This window comes from Corvus hawaiiensis, chromosome 14 (genome assembly GCF_020740725.1).
Source record: "Corvus hawaiiensis isolate bCorHaw1 chromosome 14, bCorHaw1.pri.cur, whole genome shotgun sequence".
In the NCBI taxonomy this organism is placed as follows: Eukaryota; Metazoa; Chordata; class Aves; order Passeriformes; family Corvidae; genus Corvus; species Corvus hawaiiensis.
In genome coordinates, this window is record NC_063226.1 from 23,115,723 (window position 1) to 23,141,085 (window position 25,363).

The following is a 25,363-nucleotide window of genomic DNA, read 5'->3' on the forward strand; positions in this document are numbered from 1 at the left end:
GCTATCAGTCATTGCCTGGGACATCCCAGTACTGTGCTGCTAAAATAATCCACTGTTCTTGATTATTAGTTCTACAAATTGCCCATACTGAGCCGTAAGTAGCCTTTCATGCTTCAACATGCATGACAAAAATACTTAGAACTTACTGCCATCTGTATTGTACTAAGATCCAGAAAAGAGACTCTCTTGTGTGCTTGAGCTGAACGCTGCTTCATTTTGAGTGGTGGTGTCTGCAATAAACAAATATATTGAAGATCATTTATTACCATCTTATTTTACAGTAAATTATGAGGAACCAAAATTTTTTTCAAAGCCAAATCTATTGGCACTAAATTAAATTCTAAAAGGACATGATTTAGCAGAATTCATACACAACATACTTCTCAGATTACAACATGGAACCAATTGAGATTTTAGTATAAATTTACATTTTGGAATAATGTAAAACATTAGAGTTACATAGAGTACATAGACATAGAGTATTTTAAGCAGCTTAGGTAAAAAAAAGCGCTCACTAAAAACTCTAGTATTTTAATTTATACGTTTCAACCTGTTTGCTTTTATTTCTTAAACAACTGTTAAAGATGTCTGAAAGCCTCTTCTTTTTCTGTGACCCTTATTTAAATGTGATTGTACAGTGAATTATATTGTCAAAATTCTCTTCAATATCCAGCGAAAAAACCCAGTAAAAAAACCCAGTGTGAAGGAATCTCAGTCTCACAATACTCCAACGTTAAGAACTTCAAGACCTTTTTGAACAACTGCTTCACCCATTCTACTGATCCGACATCTAGTTGGTTTAACATTCATGAGTATGACAGTAAAACATCTGTCACCTACAGCTCAAGAAAATGAAATACAATAATGTCAAATGTTCTAGTGACAATTTGAGTAAAAACAAGTAACTAAGTTTAAGACTTTGCCTCTTTAGGCAAGGTATAATTCAACTGGTTCTTGATCTCTTTATATGAAAAACTGCTAACGTATTTCCCAGTTCAAGAATCTTTAACTTTACTGCACTCTGAACGTATCAAGACTTGACCTAAGCTATTTGAACTTAAAAAGAAAACAACTGAACAGTTTATTTTATCAAAACTATCACAGAATGGCCTGGATTGGAAGGGAATTTAAGATTTAGTCCCAAATCCCCTGCCATGGGCAGGGATACCTTCCACTAAACCAGGCACTCCAGTCCCTGTCCAACCTGGCCTTGGACACTTCCAGGGATTGGACACTTTTCTGGGCAACCTGCGCCAGCCAAGGGAACAGCTGGAGCTGTGTCAGGAGAGGGATAGGCTGGATATCAGGAACAGGTTCTCTCCACAGAGAGTGTGGTCGGGCACTGAACAGGCTCCCCAGGGAATGGTCATGGCCCCAAGGCTGCCAGAGCTCCAGGAGCATTTGTTGGGGTGTCTGTGCAGCGCCAGGAGTCAGACTCAATGATTCTGATGGATGCATTCTAACTCAGCTTGTTCTATGATTGTATGAAGAATTTCTGCCTTCTAATCTAAACCTACTTTATTCGAGTTTGAAGTCATTCACCCTTGTCCTATGCCCTTGTAAAAAGCCTCTCTCCATCTTTCTTTTAGGCTCCCTCAGGTACTGGAAGGCTGCTATTAGGTCACCCTGAAGCTGCTCTTCTCCATGAAGCAATTCTCTCTGTCAAGTACAGACCCAAACATACCTGGGATGGTTGTTCATGTTCCCTAAAACTGGGTGTTATATATCCCAGAGCCTTTGACCTCTGTCTGTAGGGAATAATAGCTTGGTCCGTAGGAACTTGTAACCTGATCCAGTATTCTATGGTACCATAATTTTGAATGTGTCCTGTTTTTCCTGGGGAAGAAATAAGAGATTGCATTAATTTTCTTTTCAACATTAAGGTTAGTCAAAAGCTAGGAAAAACCACAAAAAAAGATTTATAGAATAGAACAGCCACAAATTAAAGACTGTGCCTATGCATTGTGACAGTGCTCGTGATGTGAGATCTGTAGTTCATGATAGAAACAGAAACAACTCAGGCTCCCTCTGTATGATCCAAAATCAAAATATGACCATTTTTTCACACATATATATACTAGAGAGTCAAGCCAAAGTTCAGTATTTTTATCTCGTTAAGGCAAGTAAAGGTTAGGACAGTTTTGTATGTTAACAGTTAGAAGTGTCCCAAAAAGCAGTATGCAATTTAAATTACTGGCAAAAGCACCACTTTATAATGCCTTATTAAACCAGATTCTCTGCAACAGTGGACAGCTAAGAGGTCACTGAATATGCTGATCTGACAAAACGTTTCTAAAAGAAAAAGCAAGCAGCGCAGAACATCCAATACTTCTTAGAAGTGTCTTGTCCAGGATATCTTAAAATTATTTTAATATAAATGTATATATATGTGCCTGAATGAATATAAATGTGCCTAAAATAATGCACTAAATATAAATAAACACTGCCCTAGATTATGCTACTATATGAAATATTATTAACCGTAATCACCATGATTTGTATCTTTTTCACTATTATATGGTGACCTTTGTCTTACCAGTTTAGATTACACCCTTTCTTTCTTTGTTTGTTGATAAAGAATGAGAGGATATACTTATGACATTCGGGCCAGATATAAAGCTTTGGTGTTTGATACGGGCCAAGTTGGGGTGCCTCCTGCTCTGGGCTTTTTCCCTCTTACCCTGTGTGGCTATAAGCCATTAGGAGCAAAATTGCACCCATCCCAGCTTTCCACAACTGTTGGCAGAATCACAAGAACATGCTGCACATCCAACAGAAAATAGCATTATTGTAAACAAACGCGCTTTTTTTTTCTTTTGAAATAGTAATGCATAAGTTCATTTTTGGTCAAATACACATTATTTATCACTTGCAACATAGTGATATATAATCAAACAGAATATTTTGTGATATATTAACTACCAATTAAATTTGCTGTGTTGTAGATCCTGCCATCGTTTTCCAAGATTTCATGGAACTTAAGTTGACAAGAAGCAATTGTTTCATAGTCTATGCCATACGCACGATGAACCTCAAGCGTGATGCTGTTTTCTTGTACATAGTGAAAGAAGCTGTCATCAGACTGCACAAGAAACTGAGAAGTGAAGTCATATGATGGGGTGTTCCCATGAACTATGGGGGTTATCTGAAGTTCAAAGTCATAGAATGCATAAGTACAAAAGGTTGCAGGTTCCCAGTCACCAAAAGTGTGTACAGCTTCAGACGAGAAGATCACTTTGCTGATATGAATTTCAAAAAGGTTCTCTCCTCTTTCTAAATGGGCAGTTTCAACAAATCCATCCACTGGATCACTTGGCAACACTTCTGGTCTGGACTTAAGTGGTTTTGTATCATAGACAATATCTCTTAGTTGGGCTGCAACAGATAAAACAAAGCAATAATATGATTGTCTTTTTAAAAAAATCAAATACAATTAATGACTGAGAAGAAAGGATAAAAGCATAATTCAATTATATTAACAATGCTACTTTCGTAAAGGCATTACCAAAAAGAATTCATACACTGAATGCCCACTGAGCACACTGACAACAATCAGGAGTATTTCCTCAGTGGAGCTGCCTCAGTATACATAGACACAGGCCCCTATTGGTTGTTATCAAGTTATAAGGGAGTTAAAAAGCAAAAATTCAGAAGTCTTATGCAATATTCAAAATAAGTATCACTATGCAAATGTAGCAGAGATTTAAGACGCATATTTTTGTAGGGTTGAACTAAATTTGCCAGATAAAGAAATAATACATCTGACTATTAACATCTGTTAAATCTTGAGTGGATAGAACTATCAGCAAAGACCTTCACATTTCCCAGCCTCAGGTGGTAAGTGGTTAATAAGTGGTTAACACAGGTTGGATGGAGCTCCGAGCAGCCTTCGAGTGGAAGGTGTTCTGCCCCTGGCAGGGGTTTGCAACGAGACGCGTTCCAACCCCAGCCATTCTGGGATTGCATGATTCCAAGAAATCAAAATACATGCTTACAGAACTAGGACATAAACCATGATGCAGTGGATGCAACTCGGGAGACAAAGCGTGAAAATCGTTTCAACATCAGTGATTGTAAGATATCCTATTTGAGGCTTCCTATGCATCTTTTACACAGTGAAGCCATTAAAAAAATACTTGAAATTCATCCTGTTGAAATACTATGTCAGTATATTACAACAAGACTTGGGAGATTTTAGTAACACAAAGTGATTCTGTAGTGATAGTATTGCAGAGTAAAAGGTTGACCATAAAAGCATGATTAATTTTAAAAAAACAAGTTTGGTGATTTTATTCTTATTCAGCAATAGCTGCAGCATAGAAAACATTCTGTTGGATTTGGTTTAATTAGTAGCTGTCATTTAAGTCAACAAAAAATGACCGGAATAGATACCTTTCTGTGAAAGAACTGACCTCTCTACCAGTTTTAGGAATGGAAAAGTGTTTCGACTGGAGAACAAATTTACAACAGTACTTTGCAAGAGATAAAATACAAAAAAAAAAAAAAATTAGTGGAGAATACACTTTAAAGATACCTTCTAGTTTTCTGATCCGTGCAGCTCTAATATCAAGAAGATGGGTATACTGCTCCAGTTGTAACTCGTAGTCTTTCTGCAGACTTTCCATCTTTCTTGTCATTGTTTCTACTTCAGTCTGAAAAAAAATTGCATGTAAAAACTTCTGAGGATTGTCTGTGCTGATGTTGCACATGCTTTTGGCTAGAAATTAAAATAGTTAGATTTGGGGAAAGGACATTTAGAGTATGCAAAAATAGCAGCAGTTTTTCATTTATCAATACAACAAATCAGTCCTAATTTCAGCAAAATCTAAAAATATCATTAAGAAAAACAGAGCAGCTTTTGTTTTAGGACAATATACCTAACAGTTTCTTTAATGATTTTGTTATTTTAAAGGCTAATTAATTGAATGAAAAGTCAAAATATGATCTGCAATACTCCAACAGTGGAAGTAGAAAGAAGACAGTGAAAGCAGAGTGCTATGGAAAAGGAATCCTCTTTGATAAGCACATTTACTATCTTACCTGTGAAGACCTGGTAGGAGCTCAGAGATAAACCCAAGAAGGCACAGTCTGAGGGTTAAGAGCAGGACAAGCTAAAAGACTACAGTTTACAGTCACTTGGATCTCACATTTTTAAAACAATACCTTCAGCAACAGATGATTTTATGTTTGGTTCCCTATGCACAGACTGGCTTTGTTGCTGAATTTGCAAGTCTTAATTATTACAAGTGTCAGAGCTAAAAAGGTTAAAATGTTATTATCAGCTTACTTTCCACTGTGAGTAGAGTTTAGTACCTGGTAATCTTTGCTAATTTTGTGCTGCACAATTAACAAATTTCTTGTCTTTTCAAGTTCTTGCACTGTTTCCGCATGTGTTAACTGCAGCTCCTGCATGGAGTATTCTAAATCTTTATGGATATCATCTTCCACTTTTTCCAAGAACAGAAGGTCCGCATTTTTCCGTTGCTTTTGATCCTGAAGCACATTTAAAAAACTGCTAGAAAAGACTTTTGCAAAAGATTTGCATGTATTTGTGCCTAGCTAAATGCAACACTGGCATATACTTTTGGTACAACAATAAGACAGTAAGCAGAACTTTATAAATTTTCAGCACATGGTAATACAAAAATAGGAGTGAGGCAGACTAGAATGCGTCAGGATTGTTTTCAGCAATGTAATCTCATGATTATCAGGAACCAATTAAACTGTATCAGATATTCAGAAGCCATCACTCCCGTCTAGCCAGTGAAAATACAGATATATTTGCCTTTCTTATAATTAATAATCCTGCCTCCATAAATGTACAAACCCCAAATTATTATTCTCAAGTCTACGTTCCTTCTGTTATCAATACTGGGGAGTTAATTTTCATTGAGGTTTTTTTTATATTTTTTTCTTTTTTTTTTCATTATCATTATATAATCACGACAGTAAACACTTCCTCAAGAAAATAATACGTAAGTCACCCAAACAGTGGAAACATTGCAAAATTATTTGTTCACTGATTACTTCCTCTCACTCCATTTTTAATTTGTGCAAGAGAAAAAAGAATTGAATATTTTCTGAGTATCTCTGGTTTTCTGTTTTAATAAACAAAGAGAAGTTGCTAAGCATTACTATACCACATACTGGAACTTCCGTGCTTACGGTATGCTTGCATCAATTACAGAATTAATAAACAAAATTAGTTTTAGTAAACATTACAGGGATAACAAGATGCCGCGATGAGTAATTTAACAGAGAAAAATGAAGTTTTTTTAAAATGGCTCAGAATCTGATTAAATTCACTTTTGATGTTATAATGAATTATTCACATAAATTTAGATTTAATTCTGGCAATTTTTTCATTTTCTCTTCTGATTAACTGTCACTAAAAAATGACAAAAGCACACATTTGAGCTTGAGGCATTAACTACTAAAAGACGCTCAAATAATTCAGCCCTTGAAAATTCCAGGTGTGTAGAAAGCATGTAATGGTCAGCCAAGGGTTTAACAAAAGAAGAAAAAAACCAACAAAACAAAACAAACAAACAAAACCCCCTTGCACAAACAAGAACGTAACAGAATGCAAAATACAGAATTCTAGAATGGTTGGGATTGAAAGGGATCTTAAATACCATCCAGCTTCAACCTCTCATATGTTCACTCTTTGTAAGTTACCTTTATAAGCAAGAGGGTTTCATTGAGTTCTGCCACATCAACATCACTTTCCTGAAACTTAATGGAAAGATGTTATCAGATGTGAATCCAAGAAATACATTCAGAGTAACAAGATACATTCTCATTAGACACAATATTTTGCTTGATAGCATGAATAAATAAACACTTATTTTTCTATATTCTTTGACTTTCAAGAAGTATCTGCACTATGCATAAAACACAGAGGGGGTTTTTTCCTCATATTTGAAACAAAAATATAATTCACCTTGGTCAAAAACTTCACTTGATTTTTTAGATCATTTAGTTGTTGCTTTTGTTCCAGGTAGCGTAACTGCAGGTCTTTGTTGTCTTGCATCAGCTTTTCCTTTTGGTCTTGATATAGAAGAACAAAATATTATACTTAATTAAATACAGTTTAAAAAACTAAAACCTTTCTTTTTTAATACTAATATATGCATGAAAATTTCATTTCAAAATGCAGAAATCAATGTATTTTGTATGGGGAAATCCTCTATTAAGACAACCATAAAAAATTGTACTTAGTAAATAGTGTACTCTGTAAAATGGTACTATAACTAAGAAGAACAGATGCAGCAATGCATGAGACTTTATTAACGTAAAATAAAAATTATTTAGACATAACTAAGTAAATACATACACTGTATCAATTTATGAGATAAGTGACACCAATCCTTGCTATAGGAATTGTTTCAACTTAGATTTCGTACTAGCTTATCTTAGTCTTTTAAAACTTGCACGAAACACTACTGTTAGTAAGATTCAACGAAACGAACCAAGCAGCTGTTGCACTTTATGGCTTAGAATCTGGGAAATACTGGTAAGGCAAGAAACCTGAGAATAAATGTGTAAGGGAAATGGGGCAGGTGGAAGGGTGTTAAAGCTTCTGCAAGTACCATATAAAAAAAAAAAAACAAAACCACCATAGTTACAGTGTTACTCTGTTTTCTGTCTAAATATACTTCTTTTAAGTATTACAAAGCACATTATGATGTTATGGCCAGAAAAATACTACTAAAACATTCAGATCAAATTACAGGGTCATTCTAAAAGGGAAATACTGAAGGAGGACATGGAAAATGTCAAGATGATGTTGGGTCTCCTGAAGCATTAAGCATTTTCAAGGCTTCATTTATTTTACCATCTTTCTCAGACCTGGAAAAGAGGTTTAGGAAAAAGATTCACATGCCAAACTAGAAGGGGTAGACAAGACATTATTCCTACTCTAGTCCTAGGCAGTACGTAAAGAGAAGCATTAATTTCAATTCTCCTGCCGAGCTTCAAAAAGGAATGTGCAGCAAAGGCAGATACTCTGAAGTACGTGACTGAAGAAAGTTATACTGCCTATGTTTTGTGAAAGACAGAGCTGTAATCAAATCCTAGATAGAGAGGCCTAGAAGGGTATTAGAACATCTACTCCAGCTGCAGCAAGTCAATTCAGAAGAAATTGAAAGTGTAGTACCCTGGCGATTCAGTTTAAGAATACAAGCTACCTGGGGAAGGGACAGTAAACCCCTGACAGTTAAACATAATGCCCACAGGAAGGAAAGAAGACGCAATGCCAGTTTTTTCATAATCAAGCTATCAGTAAGAACTGTTCATATGTCATAACCCCATATTAACGTAGCTTAAGGCTTTATTTTAGTATCAGTTAAGGCTAATTTTGCAAACACTTGCTGAGGTCAAATAAAATGTTTAAATATTCAATCTGGTATTTGAAGTCAGCAGAGCTAGTGAGGATCCTAATGGTAAGCACATGCTGAACTCAAGCCATAATCATAAGAATTATTCACAACAAGTTGGCCCACTTCATTCCATTAAATTGTTCACAGAAATACACCTCTTAAAAAAACACATTTGAAGAATCAACTCTAAACAAAATATTTTCACTTTTGGCCTGTGCTTGTCTTTTGTAAACGTCATATTGCTACGGTAATCAGCGCTGAGATAAAAAAAAGATTGCAAGGTCAGTATTCAATAAGAAGTTGTCCTACAGCATGAAGAAAACATCTATGAAATAATCTGCTCATTAGATTAAAAGACAACTGTGTTATTTAAAATGTACAATGCTATAAATAAAAATCAGTAAATACTAAAAATACAAAAAAACTCTGAATTAATGAAATTGAAAGACAATTAAACATCACCAAGGGCCTATATGGGCTTCATGTAGCTTTGTGCAGTGAACAGAATAGTGGTTAATAATTTGAGAGAGACTGTCAGATAGGTATCTTTTCTGTAAGGACTTCAATGTAGAGAAGAAATACTGAATAAAGAGTAAATATTAACCCAACAGATGAAGAATGAATGCAGCTGAAATTATATGAGCCTCATTCAGCCCATATTCTGTATTGGGTCAATTTTTGCACTTAATAGATAGTCATAACTTAGGTGCATTTAGCAAATGTACACTTAAAACGCAGCTTTGAAAACACCAGCAACAGAAACTACACATTTCTGGGCACTGTATCTCAACTCCAACATGGGTATCATCTCGCATTTTGAGAAAATACTCATTTTTTCAGAAATATACCTCTTTCTACTTTGATCTTGTCGAGGATTTCATTTTTGTCTGCTAAATCAGATTTGATAGCCATCTCAAGCTTAGCAATTTGCAGTTTCAGTTGCTGTTCCTTTGATTTCCATTGCTGTTCATGGGGCAGACTGAAGACACTGTGATAAAACATATGTTATATGCAAAACTTTTAGAAATCAGCTTCAGCAGAAAATAATCAAGAAAAAAACCTTTTAGCAGCACAGAGACCACTGTCATTGTGGCCAAGGAATTATGCAGACATACATTGGTCTGCTCTTGTTGAAGGCGAGGTGGCTCTCTCAGGCTGCAGTTAAAAAACATGAAAGGTTTGTGGGATGAGCAAAGGAACTGGCCTTAATTTAGAGCTCCAAAGTTAAAAAAAGTTGGTAGCATGTGATATTTTTGGACTAGAAGAGGACTTCAGATGCATATCCCAGAATAATCCACAACTTCAAACTTCAGCCAGTTACAACTACAAAACTGTATTTTTTGTGTACAAACCCTCTTAAAGTAGAGAATTGGGATCTTCCACCTGATTTCTTTTAAATTTGTGAAGCATGCAGAACCTAAAGTCAGTCGTCTGTTCAAAGAAATGTTGACCACAAAGTGACAACAGTTTTCTCATACTCTAAAACAACAATTCTGATACTGATTAAGAAGCACATACAAAGTAATCTTTCTCCTACTCGAAGAAATAAAAAACTGGGAAGAGTGGGAAAAGAAGTTGGAATAAGTATCTTGCCTTTACTATTATTTACTTGCAAACTGCCAATCTATTTGCAAGGAATGCACGGATACAGAATCAGAGCTGCTGAAATCACAACAAAATGTGTAACTCCAATTGAAATGAAAGTAATTATATTATATAATTTACAGTATAACTCCTTGCAGGTAAAAGTAAAAGCAATGCAATGTGCTTTCTTATAACTTAGACAGTGAGTACTATGCTCTTCATAGTACTGTTGTTCAATACCTGCATTCTTATTGACTGGAAAAATGTCCATCCTAAAAAATCATAAGCTAGTTTATTCATTTACATATTCCGTGAAAAATCACAAATTGTGGGTTTTTTTCAAACAAAGGAGTCAGTTCCTCAACCGCTTCCTTTGCTGAAGCTCACCAGTTAACAAATATTATATTTGACATATATGAATGTATGAAAAAAATCTTCTGGAATCTATTTTGCAACCTATCTCTTCCAGAGATCTATGTAACAAGCCTCAACCAAAAAAAAACAAAGGAGAAGAAAGAAGTATTGCAGAAGGGTCAGCCCACAGAGCCTTGCAGACTGTACCTGAGGACTCAAAGAGAACGGCCTGCTCTGATGGGTGACTTCATGCAGTGGTTCTGAGTACTTATAAGTGCAGTTACATCAAACTTGAAAAAATACTTGAAGAATGACCTTAAGGTTAAAGAAAAAAAAACTATTGCAGCATGAACCATAGACTCTGGAGTATACGGCAAGGGTTTATATTCCGGATTTGTGCTCTTCTTAAAAACAGTTGTATTTCCCTGTATTTTGTAGTTTCCTCATACCATACCTAACCTATTTAATACAGTTTCTCTAGGCATAGAGCATTTTACATTTTGACAGATTGTCTTTTACAGCATGCATGAACTTAAGGAATGCTTCTACGTCCTGCGGTAATATATATTTTACTCCCCTATAATTTTGAAGATAATATGCAGGGAATATAATGCACTGCACCCACAATCATTCCATAGTACTGCCTAGGTACAGAAAAGGTACAGTGTGTTCTCTAACTGCTTAGATTTAAAGTCTGATGGGTCCCATAAGGAAAGAACAAATCATATCAAAAAAGGTTTCAAATATCCTTAGTTTTCACACTTCTGAAAGTGTTTTCAAGTTTTAATGACAACTAGACATGCATTTATTAGCTTTAGGTACAATAATTTCACATAAAGATGTAGCTACATCTAATTCAGTTTTTCAGAAGACTATACTGTCAGAAAAAACATTAAGAGTTCCTATGACAGTAGTTCAAGACCTTGGTGTTTAAATTATGAACATTTTAGAAGACAGGTTTCATCCAAGCCTATATAATGCTAATGTTTATGTTGGTTGGCTTGAATTGAGTCCACTTGTGTCGCTTTCTGCATTTGAATTTTAAGATTCATGTGGAATTTCTTTCACATCCACTGCATTTCATCAGAGTTGAAGCCATCTGGATAAACTATAATGTTCAACCACATCGGGCACTGTTTCTTTCGAAGGAATTTAAGCATTGCTAGATTTGCATTACAAGGTCATATGAAAACCACTCCTCCAAACCTTTTATCAAAGTGTATTATTTTCCTGGACACCTAGTAAATAGTAAGAGTCAACTGACAAATTCATACTTGTTCTTTGCAAACTTTTCTGGTCCAGCTCTGCAGTCTTGGCTTTGGCAAAATTGCTATCAGCTTCCCAAAAATAACATTAGCAAAGGATGGGTTTGTGACTCTTTTCCTCTATTAAAAGTAAGTATTCACTAATTATCTAGCACCTGTGGACACTTCCTACCCACTGCTAACAACAAGTAAGCTGCAGTAGAGTTGCATTGTGAAAATGGGAAACTGAAAAAGCTGGCCATTAAACAGTGGTTATAATGAAATGATCCATTTCTCTAATTTCTTGTTACTCCATGTGCTGGTTTTGGCTGAGGCAGAGGTAATTTCTTTTCCTAGTCATTGCTATGGGGCTGTGTTTTGGATTTGTGCTGAACGCAGTAATGATAATACAGAGATGTTTTTGTTACTGCTGAGCAGGGCTTGGAGACAACCAAGGCTTTCTCTGGTTTTCCTACTGCCATCCTGGGGAGCGGGCTGAGGGTGTGTGGGAAACTGGGAGGTGGCACAGCTGGGAAAGCTGGCCAAAGGAATATTCCCTAGTATATAAAGTGAGAGGAAGGAGGAGGAAGGGAGGACATTTGGAGCGATGGTGTTTGTCCTCCCAAGTCACTGGTACGTGTGATGGGGCTCTGAAGGTGCTGAACACCTGCCTGCCCCTGGGAAGCCAGGAGTGAATTCCTTGTTTTGCTTTGCTTGTGTGCACGGCTTTCACTTTCCCTATTAAACTGCCTTTATCTCAATGCACAATTTTTCTAGCTTTTACCCTTTCAATTCTCTCCCCAGTCCACTGTTGGGGGAGTGAGCGAGCGGCTGCGAGGGGTTTGGGGGCTGGCTGGGGTTAAACCACAACATGGAATGATGAAACATGAATCAACGTTTAAATGGGACTACATGAAAAGACAGATCATTTTAGGTAAAAGAACAGCCAGATTGTAGGTTACTGCATAGTAACAGAAGCATATTTAAATTTATTTAGTTAAACATCTTTTAAAATTCTCTATGACTAAAGTAGAACAGAAATATTTTGAGTTGATTTGTTAGTAAGTGTTATTTTTCTGCACAATGATAAAAGAGAAAAAGATATCGTAATCAGAAATATTTATACGATGATCAAATTCTGGAGAAATCTACAAGGAACTTAAGTGACAGACAACCGATCAACTGCCCCTTTACAAAACTCTGAATATTGTGATTATACAACTGTTACATCTCATAAGTAAAAAACTGTTTAAAGTTATTTGTACTCACCATTTTTTGCTTCTGTAATTTTTAATTTAACCACAGACAGTACAAGAAGTATAACAAATATTGTAAGAAAACTATAAACAAAATCTGGTATCACAACTCACGTTGTGTTTAGTCATTGGTATTTTTTTGACAGACGTCACACTGACAAGCCAAACACTCTGAGAAATTATTTCAATACAAGAAAAGACTTCAAGCATTTTACCTACTTTCTGAAGCAATTATTAACTCTAAGACACGTGCCTGATTTTCTAACCCTCTCGAGTGCAAAAAATCACGTTTCACAACAAACAAAAAGCTCATTTGAAGGTCAGATTTTTCTTTCATATGCTCGTGGCACTTGGCTAGAATTACTTCTTTTCTGTATCAGTAGAAGTGAAATGATAGCTATTACAAAACAAACAAACCACACCTTAAAAATAAATAGTGGAAAAGCTGACAAATATCAGACTTTACATAAGGTCACTGAGAAGTGCTGGAAAAACTTAAGACAAAAATTCAAACACCTCTTTGTTAAAAAAAAAACAAACAAAAAAGAATCCCGAACCCAAACCAAACCCGAATTAATATATATCTACCTAGATGTATTCTTCTTTCAACAGTAACTCTAAAGAAAATAATGAGAAATTCAAATAAGAACTTCTTGCATTTATGTTCAAAATACAGTGACTCTTACTTATTTTTAATTACATTTTTAAAAGAAGTAACCTACTATTTCAAGAGTATTAGAACAAGTTGGTCCATTTCAACAGGACAGATGAAATACAGCCAGAGAACCATAACTGTTTCCATATACACTTACTGATACAATAGACTGGAGCATGAACATATTTACATGTGTGCACAAACACTCAATGTGCACATTCCAGCACGTAGTGTATGAAGACCTATTCAACAGGACAGGAACCTTATTTTTTATATACAGAAACCATAACTTACCTATTATGCAGCTTATCGTAGTTTTCCTTTAAAAGCTCATTCTCTTTTTCTAGATCATTTACTCTTTCTTGTAACTAAAATGAAAAAGGAAATTTCATTTGATGCATAGCACGAAAGTAAATTACAATGAATGTGTGAAGACAAATAGTTAATAATTTATAGGCATTATCAAGCTACTATTTGTTCTTTTTATACAAAATCAGAATCACAGAATACTCTGAGTCGGAAGGGATCCACAAGGATCATCAAGTCCAACTTTTAACTGAATGGCCCATTTGGGAATGAAACCCAGAACCCTGGCAGTATTAGCACCCTGCTCTAACCAACTGAGCCAGTCTCAGGATACACATCGGTCTCTCAGAAGCTTCAAAATAACAACCTTTTTTCATCACATGGATTTACATTTGGCCCAAACAGTCTTTTTCATTCTGTTTATATGAAGCTGAGACTACCACGTTGCAGTGGAACAAGAGTATGTGATCACATTCTCTCACGCAAAATAATATAAAAATCTAAAAGTCTAAGTGCATTACTGACATTATAAACAACATATCCATGCTTTCAAAATATTCACTAAAGCAAAATATAACTTTAAAGCTATGAGATACCAGGAAGATACCTACATGCATTACAATAGTTTAAAGGTTTGGAGGAAGTGTCTATGAGATAATCTCAGTAAACTTGGTTCACGCAAAATACATCTAAAATAGGTAAACCAGGCAGTAAAACTAAATTTAAGCTACTACAAAATGTAACAGAAAAACAAATAAGCTTGCAGACTCTTACTCCTCATGCACTGAAGAGAATGAGGAATAAACCACTTGATTTTTAGCCCTAAATGTGGATGACAGTAGTCTGAGAGCCTCTAGACAAAGAAACAGAAGTAATTGATTTGAACTGCTAAATCAGATATAACACTATACTGTACTGGAATTAAATCAAGTTGAAAGAATACTTAAAGAATACTTACCAATAAGTATAAGAATACTTATCAATAAATCAAGTATGATTTTCTTTCAGTTAGCAAACCACTTGTTCAGTATCAGAATTGACATGAAATCCTAAGCTTTAACCTCAAATATTGTCCAAACACTGGTGCAGTGACTACGTGGCACAGGGATCGGGTGTGATTGATAATTCTATCAAATGCAAGCAGCAGCCACTGTTTTTTCTTTTTAATGGGATAAAAGGATATCTATTACTAGGTCAGTCTTCTAAATGTGTTTGAAACATCTATTCACATTTCCATAATTAAAAGGTATCCCATCATTAACTATTCCCTTATCTATATGTACCTCACGACGATTCAACATCTCTTGAACACAGTCTCACCTCTTCTGTCCTTCTGTTTGAAACAGTTACTGACTGCAACTCTTTCTGAAGATGGAAACACTTGGATCGCTCCTCTTTAAGCTGTACATTCAGTTCATCACCTTTTGCTAATAAAGCATCATGGTTGGTCTTCAAGTTCTTTAGGTTCTATGAAAAGGAAGGAAGGAAGGAATATCGAAATCACACCTCGTATAATGTTCCCACACTGTGTTTCAACAGGGGGCTCTCATGGCACTATGGAATAGATGCTCTCAATGTGGTCAGCAGGACACATTCTTGAACTTAGTAACTGAAAGTAACTTTCAATTCCCATGGCCCAGAGAAGGCGACCTTCTGGTCGCCCTCATGAACATTAACCCCTCAGTTTACTCATGATGAAAATAACAAAGAAATACATCTGTAAAGCTAATAAAAGATTTTGCAGTGGTTACAGCGGTTGGACATGCTTGCAGCAGCAAGCAAAAATCAATGTTGCTCATCATAGAGCTTGCTGCTGCTCTCCTAAACCTTGTATTTATATTTATTTATATGTACATACATGCACACACACATAAATCTTTATACTTACAGAAATACATCTACACACACAATTGTAGATATATAATTCTTTCGCAACCCCCACGGAACCCTCGTGCATTCAGTTTTATTTCTCAGCTAGAAGTACTTTAATAAAGGACTTCTGTTTTCCTTTACATTTTCATTTACTTTCATGGATTATAGGAAGGCACATTTAATCAATTTTAATATTAAATGGAGCATGCCGATAGAGCCTCTATTTCCAGAATAGTAGTTAATATTATACTGCCTACATTCCACAATCCTGTAATTAAGCCTCATCCATTAAAAATTTCAATGTAAATCACATTCAAATTATGACTTGAAACAAAATAGTTGAAAGGCCAATCTCCTGTTTAATAAAATGACTGGATGAGAATTTATGCCAAATACATATGTGAATTTAGTTAATGTTTAATGCTTTTAGACAGAAAGAAGTTAGCTTCATTTTTTCCATACAACATTCCTACAAAGTAGTTAAATGGAAAAGTTGAATGCTAATCCTGTAAAAATTGTTCACATTCTCATGCAGTCTGAACAGACCAGAAATGAACAAAAAACCCATGAAAAACCAATCACCAACTTGATCTTCAGCCTTTCATATCTCATTTCTCAGTAAGATAAAAATCACAGAGAATAAAGAATATTAGCAGTCAGTCTAAAAAGAAATAGAGTTATTTTTATAACTATTTTACTAAAGAACTAGTTATTTATAATCATAAATAGAGTTAGAATTTAAATTCTAGAGTTAAATTCTCTCTGACTATTTTAGATGTTAGATTTCTTAAAGAGAAAGAAGACAAAAAGCCATGTTAAACCTTTTCTCAGTTTGGCAGAGAAGATACAAGAATTAGACTGAAGAGGGGAAGGGAGGCAAAGCAAAACATAATGGAGAAACGGAAAAACACGGGCAAAAAACGGAATCGAACAAAACTCAAACGGCACAAGCGTTATTTAGCATGCTAACAATAAGAAGACAGAAGTAAGAGTTTTTAAGGATACCCACTGCTTCCACTTCATAAGGCTGGATACTTTGTAAAGCTCTACTGCAGTTAGGATTCCTACTCACAGGAACTGTCTTTCCCATTTCCAAAGTATGATCATTCCAAGGTATTATCATACCACCTCTGTATGCACATGTGGTTCTCCAGACAGGAAAAAGCAGAAGAAAGCTTTATAATTAAAACTACAGAATCTGCCATGGAATTGCATGTTCTGGAGATATTTTCATAAAATTGCTCTTTTTATAAGGAGAATTATTACTTAAAATGGCCTTCTAAAATAATTTCCACAAACATATGAACAGAGGTTAAATCCTAATGTCAGAACAAAAGAGCCAAACTGCCCAAACTTTAGCAAAGAGTAATAAAGTGGAGGGGGCTTGGTATCCCTTTTTAGTAAATCACTACATCTAAGTCAAAGCCTTCTCTTTAAATCATCAGGGATCTCTTTCCATAGCCAGACAACTCAGTTCTTTCCTCATAATCTGCTCGGTACAACTTTGCAGATGAAATCACTAAGACGTGCTAGACCCTGCTGAAAAAAAGAAAGAGTGATTAAGACTAAAAATCCCTACTCCATTTGGAGTAGTTTGAGTTTCATGTAGTTGCAGTTCATTTTAATGTACTCAGTATTGACTCAGAATCAAGAAGTGCATATAATTTTTTTTCTTCTGTTTAGCATGCTTATGTGACAAGAGTATAGGAATGTTACCAATCAAATTGCAATTACCTCTTGCAACTGGAGAAATTTTCCTTCCATTGCTGAAAGAGCATTGCTTTTCTCGGCCAGCTGTTTATGGACCTTGATCATTTCTACGTTGTCCTGAATGTTTAGCCTTCAAAATTAAAAAGAAATGCATCATAAACACATATTTGGAAGAAGATGTAGTGTATAATACCCAAATTAATTTGTTCTTCTATAATTCACACTAGAGAGCTTAGGTAAATAAATATGGTACTGTATGATAACACAGCAACTTCAGTCAACACATATAGATCTTTGTTTATTGTATAAAACTGTGTACGACAGAAAGAGAAAACAATCCTATGCCTAAAGAGATTGCTTTCCAACTTTCCCACCATCCAAAATATTCGGTGCCAGTAGAATGCCATTTTGTGAAGTTTCCACCTATCAAATACCATAAAGAAAATGTGACTTAGCAATTTAGACTGTAACACCTGAAGTCTGGTATTCAAACAAGCTGCAGGTGTGTCTTAATTACATGAAAATCATTTCATATCCATGCAGATATTCTTACAATTCAAAGATTAATTTGAATATGTACTGTTTATTATAAACGACATTTAAAATAACTCAAGATTTAAAAAAATATTTACTTAGGTGTTTCTCCTTACTTCAAACAGCGCAACTGAACCCCATTACTTCCATAAGCACGAGAGGAGAAACTAACCGGGATTTTTACTAGCATACATGATGATAAAATCAGAGTAAATTTTCTATATTTGAAAAGAATTTCTCTCCCAATATTTGTCTATTCTAGACACACTGGACAAATCGTCACCACGCCATGCTGGAGCAAGTGAAGGGGCTACAAAGCTTACACATCCGGAAAACAGCAGAATATGTGAAATACCACCCTTTTACTCTTTAAAACATCAAATCCTATTGTGTTTTGGCATTGCCCAGCTAATTGTCCTTACACAGCAGAAACGTACTTATGAATCTGAGATCTTCCCAAAGAAACAGTCTTAACTCAATGCTAAAACTATCATGTGTCTAAAATACTGTTCTGTACACAAAGTTGTGGTGAGTACAGACAGCAGCACTGGCTCATGCCAGCTATTAAAAAGCTAATAAAGTAGTACATTTTTATTAATCTTGTTCCACACATCAAACAAAAGGCTCTGAAGCTTTCCAAGGTTTTTTCTTTTGTTTTCCCCACTTCTTTTCCCTTTTTGCTTTTTTTCCCCTTTTTTTTTTCCCTCTTTTTTTTTCTTTCTTTTTGAGTAGAAAAAGGAACAGATGATAGTGAATTTATGATGTACGGGTGTCAACTCCACGGCTCCTGACAATCAACACTAACTACTTTTTCAACAGTGAGCGAAGCAGCATTTGCTTTAAACAGGGTTGGGGCACTGACATTATGGAGTGAATTGTTCAAATCTGGAAGTGAAAATTACTTTTTATTGGGATCATTTCAATTCTTACTACAGTAGGAGTATTCATCTCATGAAGCTTCTAACTACAGAAAACACATTCGATTAATTACTTCTTAGCGCATTACCTCCACCACAGTATCAGCTCTCATCATATGCTAGAGCAACAAAATGATTTCTCTGCAGTACTTCTCCAGTATTTTTTCAATTTATTTAAATAAAATGTGTCTAAAAAATGTCCACTGCCTCTAGGTACACGAAAAGGAGCTTGCTGTTGGAAGAACGAGATAATTTCAGATTTTGTGGACAAGGCCAAGTTAATTGAGGAAGACTCTGTTGGGAAGGTTCATTTTTCTGTAAATGAAGTCCCAAAACAGTAGAATCAAAACTGATGATCAAACAGCTTTCTCCCTCCCAGGCAGTTGATATATTCTGTTCCCAGAACAACTGCCCAGGTATTCTGCTGTAACTTATAAACAGATGTTATATACAGATTTAATAGAAAAGTCAAGGGTACCTTTCACTTAAACAGATAATATTTTGCTCAAAGAATAACAAAACAATGTATAAGACTAAAGACATATAAGATAGCTCATTCAACATTTTCTTTATCGCCGAGAGAGTAAAAAGCTGTGCCCCAGAACCCGAAAACACAGAGGTCGAAGTTAAGAAAAGAAACTAATATTCTTTTGGAGGCAGTAACATGATATAATGGGCATATTGATGTGCTCTAGCACACCTTCTACCACAACTACAGAAATAAGGAACTCTATTCTTCCACTTTAAACTTCATCGTTAAGCTGGATCAAAAGATCTGAAATGGAAAATGAAGTTAGGAGAAAGTGACAGTTAAAAGCACTAAGAATTACGTTTTTGGTGTACGTCAGCTATTAACCTCAGAGACAAGCTCTTTTCCAGACCTCCTATCATTTGGATTGAAAGTAATGCAGGAGGGTCCCAATAGCCGGCCGGGGACAGCTGTATGGAAACGGGGGACTGACAGCAACCTACACCAGAACGAAATGACTAAAGAAAGGATCTCAATCTGCACTGTACAAATTTATGCCCATAAATCCCAGATGGCTGAGCTAATTAAACTGAGGTCTAATTAAACCAGACCCTTTGCATCTTGTCTTTACTTCTGTATGAGCAAGACTTGGATATAATTCTGAGACTACTCTTTTAAGAGTCTGACTACTGTATCAGCTGGACCAGTAGCTCACAAAATTTCTGCATTCACATCCAGAACAAGAAAAACAAGAAAGTGAAATACGTACCACCACCACACTTGTCAGGATCTCCTGTCCTCTGTCTAGCAAAATAAACAAAAGGCCTCTTGGCTAATAGTTCTCAACCACAAATGCACCACTGGCCAAGGTGTACACATGGACTCCCGAGCAGACAAGGACAGAACATCAACGTGCAGTACTCTTCTCATTTTACAATGCTCAGGAACTAACAGGATTGTATGTTGATGCACATCATGTCCTTTCCTTTACCTCTTATTTCTTACAGGAACTCAAACAAAATGGAAAAAAGCCCCAAGAATGCTCACCTTCTAGTAGCACCTTTATCTTGTAATTGACAGTATATTGCAAGAAGCCAAACAATAACATTGCATGAACAGCTCTAGAATCTAAGTTATTAAGACTATTGAAATACCAAACACCTGTTTCACAAATGCATTTTGGGATGGCTTTAAAAATGTTCTTGGAAAATACTTACTGCTGTAACTATCTCCTTGCTTAGAATTATCCATGCTATTGAGCAGAACATTTTACGACTTGGTTTCACCAAACGGACAAAAATGAATAAGGTCCATATTCCTTTACAGAAGTAGTAACTTCAGCAGCTACCTACTAACATCATGACATGGGTCTCCTAATGCTTCCACCACGGAGACTTTAATTTTTCACAATACCTTTGGCTGGCTGTACCCTGCTCTTTCAGCCGTAGGAGGGATTCTTCAATTTCCTTTTCTTTCCTTCTTAGTTGACTCACAAGAATCTCTCTGGCACGTTCTAGTTCCTCAATGTGTTTCCTTTGGGACTCAATGACAGTCTCCCTGCAAGTACAAGCATCCTACATTCCAAAACCAGCTACGTATTTTTTCAAAGAATACAAAAATAAATGAATGCTCAAGCAAGCCAAACTTTTAAGTGTTCTGCAAAATCTGTATTTCTTATTAACATACATCAGAAGAGAGGCTTAAGAAAAAATTGTGAAAACGCAATTTAAAGTCTCAAAATAAATGTTTCTGTGGAGTGAATAACGTTTAGCAGAACCTCCGCACAAACGCTGTTCACGGTTTCTTGTACTCTGTATTAGAAGTATCCTCTTTGTAATCCATTAGCACCTATGGTTTCTCAAAACCAAAACACCATTGCTAGCTATCACAAGATTAGATCTTCAATGGATGGAGATTTTTAAGCTTTTATTCTGAGATAGGGAAATCTACACCCAAAAAAAGAAAAGAAAAGAAAAAGAAAAAAAGAAAAAACAAGTGTTTTAAACAGTGGAATTTAGCCAGTTAATGCAATAAAAACAATAATTTATAGGAATATTTCTGTACAATTGCTTCCTACAATTCCAGTTAATCTTTGTGTTTATAAAATTTCAAGCACAAAATAAATGACAGCACATTAATCCATACATTTTTAAACTTAGCTTGCCCATTTATTGAAAATTCAGCGTTGACAGAGAATGTAATCGATAATCTGATTTAAGTACATCACTATAGAAATAAACAAACAGCTCTTAGAAAACCCAGGTTCTAAACATACAATTTAGAGAAAAAAATGTTCTAATCAGACCTCAATACCTTTAAATTAGATGTTAACTACCTTTTCTATATAACACCTCTCTACTCTCGTGCAATCCCTACATCAAGGATGTTGTAAGGGTTTCCTAAGCTTCAATTTCAGTTAAAATGTGCAGTTGGATTACAAACCACACTTCAAAATGCTAAAGTGAATCAGAGTCATTTTACATAACTATCCCAATACTGTGCTTTTTGCACTTATCCATAAAATCTGTCTGCCTCCAGAAATGAAACTTAAATGCATCAGCAAAACACATTCACATAGTCACCACTTGCATGGTGGAGCACATTTTAGGACTTACATCGGTAAAAAATTTGCAGCTAAGGTCCTTTCTGCTTTTGTCAGCTCTGACCTGTAACAAACTAGGCAGCACTGCATCCTAGCAAAGAGAGGCTCACCACTGGAGACCAATTTTAACTCCCAGCCAAATTCTTACGTACCTACGTTTTGCATTCTAAATCCCTGATTCCCTGTTTTCCTTATAATAAAACATTTCTGCATTGTTACCAGTGTTATTGTTGTCAGATCCAACAGTTCTATTTTCTGAAGTGAAAACTTCTTAAAATATATACTTTTTTCTTCAAGAAAATTCTAAGAATTATAATGACAAAAAAATAAGTAATATGAAAATCATACAAATTTCTGATTTCAGCCCTTGAATCCTCGAGCAGACTCTGTCCATATTTGGGGAGCACAAGGTCAGATGACCTCACTTCTAAACTCTGAAATCTCATTCCTGAAAACCAAACAGAAGATAAATGCTTGACATGTTGCATGAAAAAGCTTTAAACAAGCCAACTATCCCTATACAGTACAAACAATTGTGACTTCTATACAGCTGTCATAAAAAGTATTTTTACATCAAAATCACATGGAAAGAAATAATCAGAGTATGTATGACATAGCTGCTGTAAAATCTGAAGGATGGGCGATGCAGAATAGTGTTAAAGCAAACTGTTAAAAACATGCCCTGGAGGGTTTTTTTAGAAGATTTTACTTTCAAAGACAGAGAACACGGATTGCGTCTTCAAAGAAGAGAAATATCAATATTATTAGACAGGAACATGGACTTATAATTACTTTTTCGCAGCACTTGCTTTGCAAAATTCCAAGTATCATTCACCCAGACATGCAACTATGAGGACTATTTTTTAGTAGCAGTGCAGATAATTTCCTTGTGTTGTTTAGAAGCATCCTAAGCCCGTGGCAAAGAAGAGAAGTGAGAAATTAATTAAGGAAGAATTGCTACTTCAGGAGCAAACACAATGGTTTCTCCACATTTTTCTCTTACCCTTCTACAGCAAGAAGAAATTAACCAAGTTTTGAGGTGGGACCAAACACATTTCATTTCAAAGACAGCATTAACGCTGCCATCCCTCAGTCCCTAGAACTGAATCATTTAGGTTCGAGGTACGATGATACCAGCACTTTCCCAAAATGCCTGAAAAAACTTACCTATTTTGCCACATTGACTTGACCAATTTTGATCTTTAAGTATTATGTTAAGGTACTGGCAATTGTGATATATACGTGTATGTGTGTGTGTGTGTGTACAGATACATATATGCGCCTAGAATTTTTTTTTGTTTGCTTTTGTTCAAACCGAGGTACTTCTTAGATGGTTGCACTCAATAAAGACAGAAAGTATTTACTGAACATTCATAACTGATTAGGACTTTTGGATGAGCTTTCCACGGTATTTTTAAATCAGCCAAACAAAAAGCAGATACAGGAAGCTATATTTATTATTGGTCGAGGTTTCTTGTCTCTTAATGCCTTAAAGACACTTAAACTACCCTAATTTTATCTAGGCATTTTATTTTTAGGTAACTGCGCTGCATATTTTCTGATCGGCACTAAAGATGTTTTGAAATTCAGACTCGTAGTTTCAAGAGCAATCTAAGAGTTCACCATTTTTAATAAATGTGAATTATACCCTTCTTGGTGTGCTCTGGCATGCCAGCAGCCTCACTCTCTTTTTTGAGACCAGTGTTCACACGAGATTGAACGGAGCTGTACGGACACAGCCTATGGCCTTGAATCTGGAGCTGCTGTTTAGTTGAAATGAGTTTGTTCCGGAGGCTCTCATTTTGTTTCTCAAGCTCACGAACTCTTTCTCGCAAATGCTCAATCGTTTCTTCCAGCTCCAGAGCCTGACCCAGCCGCGTGGGTCCACAGTCAGCCCGGTCACATTTTCTTTTATCATTAACAAGCCGTATTAACTTGGTGGTCATTCTGGGGAAAACAATCAAAAAATATGAAAAAGAATGTGAAAAGTCAGCACAAAAAGTATTTTGTTGAAAGGAACATAACCACTGTGAAGACCTCAGCGCAGAACCTTGATAATAAATTTCAAGTTTTGACGCAACTATTGCTACCTGTGACAAACTCCTTGAAGATAACTGAAATCACTGTGCAGCAATCTGCTTTATAGCACTGACGAGTAACAGCTTCCTAAGGCTTATCATTTAAGGTTAGTAAAGGAAAGACACATTACTCCACAGGCTGCTTAATTTTTAACGCATGACCTTATATCGGAACCTCTGCATGCCGTTAAGTTACGGACTTGGGATCTTTGGGATGGGGCAAATTATAAAAGCGACAATACCACAAAACATCTGACTATTGAAAGAATGATAATTTTAGGATTTAAATATACATTTCATTTCCAAAGTGCCTAAAATACACCAATGGAGATACTTAAGAAGGTACCCCTGAAAAAGGGACTTAACAGTACCCGTTACCATACTCAGTTTTATTCTGGGTAAATATGATCAATGCGCTTCGGAGAAGGAACAGTTAGCTGAAGAATATAATTAGATATAGAGCATATAGCTCTCATGTCTCTTCAAAAGGATAAAAAATTTTGCCTTTGGCATCTCGAGTTGTACTTTTCATTTCCTTTAGTTTTGATAAACATTAGTTGCTGGAACAAAAGGCAGAGAGAGCACTCGGGGGTGATTTAATTTAAAAGAACAGAAAACACACCTAGCAGTAAACGGAAAAAGCCTGGAAGAGAAATAGAGGAGGAGAGGGAAGGGGAGTAGAAAAAGAGAGGGAGAAAGGGGGAGAGGGGAAGAAAAGTGGCTTTGGTGAGAGACAAGTTCAAGACTTCACAAAATCAGCCGCACATATTCAAGATCTGTATCTAGTTTACAGGGCATCTACTTTTGAAGGCCTAGAAAGAAAACTAAAAATTTTCAGCTACCCTTTGATTAATTCATTAGCTCCTCACCAGAAGCTGGCTTAGATGCAGAAAGACTGTTAACAATTAGCACAATGCGAACACAGAGTATGTTTTGGTATTAGTCAGCCCTCCTGCAGTATCGTAATACTACAAACAGTTCTGCACGGTCCCGATTGGTTTGCCGCCACAGTAAGCACTGGCAAAGATTAGCACACAAATCTTAGCATATTAAGTTTAACAATCAACCTAAAGCTGCTTGCATATTTGTGGGCAAACTGGGTACTGTGCTCCCCATGGTACTTGGGAGCTCTTCACTGAAGTTACCTATTACACTGAATAAAGGAGCGATAATTATAAAGAAATTTTAGTGCTAACTCACCAATAAAAAGCTAGATGCTATTCAGCCTCTTGAAAGACAGACAGGGACCAAAAAAGGGGCAGAATCTCTCTGTATAGGCCATTTTGATTCTAGAATGAAACTCCTGATGAACCATTAGGTTTCTACAGCCTGCTCTTCAATTCCCAGAACACCTCTTATATTTGTACTCCACCAGCACGGCTGGGAACCCAAGGCATCATC

The 25,363-nt window shown here is 35.9% G+C and overlaps 1 protein-coding gene across 9 annotated transcripts in view; it reads right to left on the reverse strand.

Annotated features, from left to right (window-relative positions):
• The window catches only part of RPGRIP1L (RPGRIP1 like), a 43,552-nt gene that overhangs the window by 14,364 nt on the left and 3,825 nt on the right, over positions 1-25,363 (reverse strand). For 5 of the 9 annotated variants that reach the window (XM_048318440.1, XM_048318441.1, XM_048318443.1 and 2 more), the window contains exons 4-17: positions 23,533-23,831; positions 22,233-22,332; positions 20,696-20,839; positions 17,387-17,492; positions 15,101-15,247; positions 13,769-13,842; positions 9,230-9,369; positions 6,944-7,050; positions 6,679-6,735; positions 5,314-5,493; positions 4,535-4,652; positions 2,923-3,375; positions 1,685-1,836; positions 147-230 (exon numbers count right to left, since the gene is read on the reverse strand). In XM_048318440.1, coding sequence (XP_048174397.1) covers positions 147-230; positions 1,685-1,836; positions 2,923-3,375; positions 4,535-4,652; positions 5,314-5,493; positions 6,679-6,735; positions 6,944-7,050; positions 9,230-9,369; positions 13,769-13,842; positions 15,101-15,247; positions 17,387-17,492; positions 20,696-20,839; positions 22,233-22,332; positions 23,533-23,831 — 2,161 coding nt within the window. The other 4 variants (XM_048318442.1, XM_048318448.1, XM_048318445.1 and 1 more) reach the window with 4 other exon arrangements.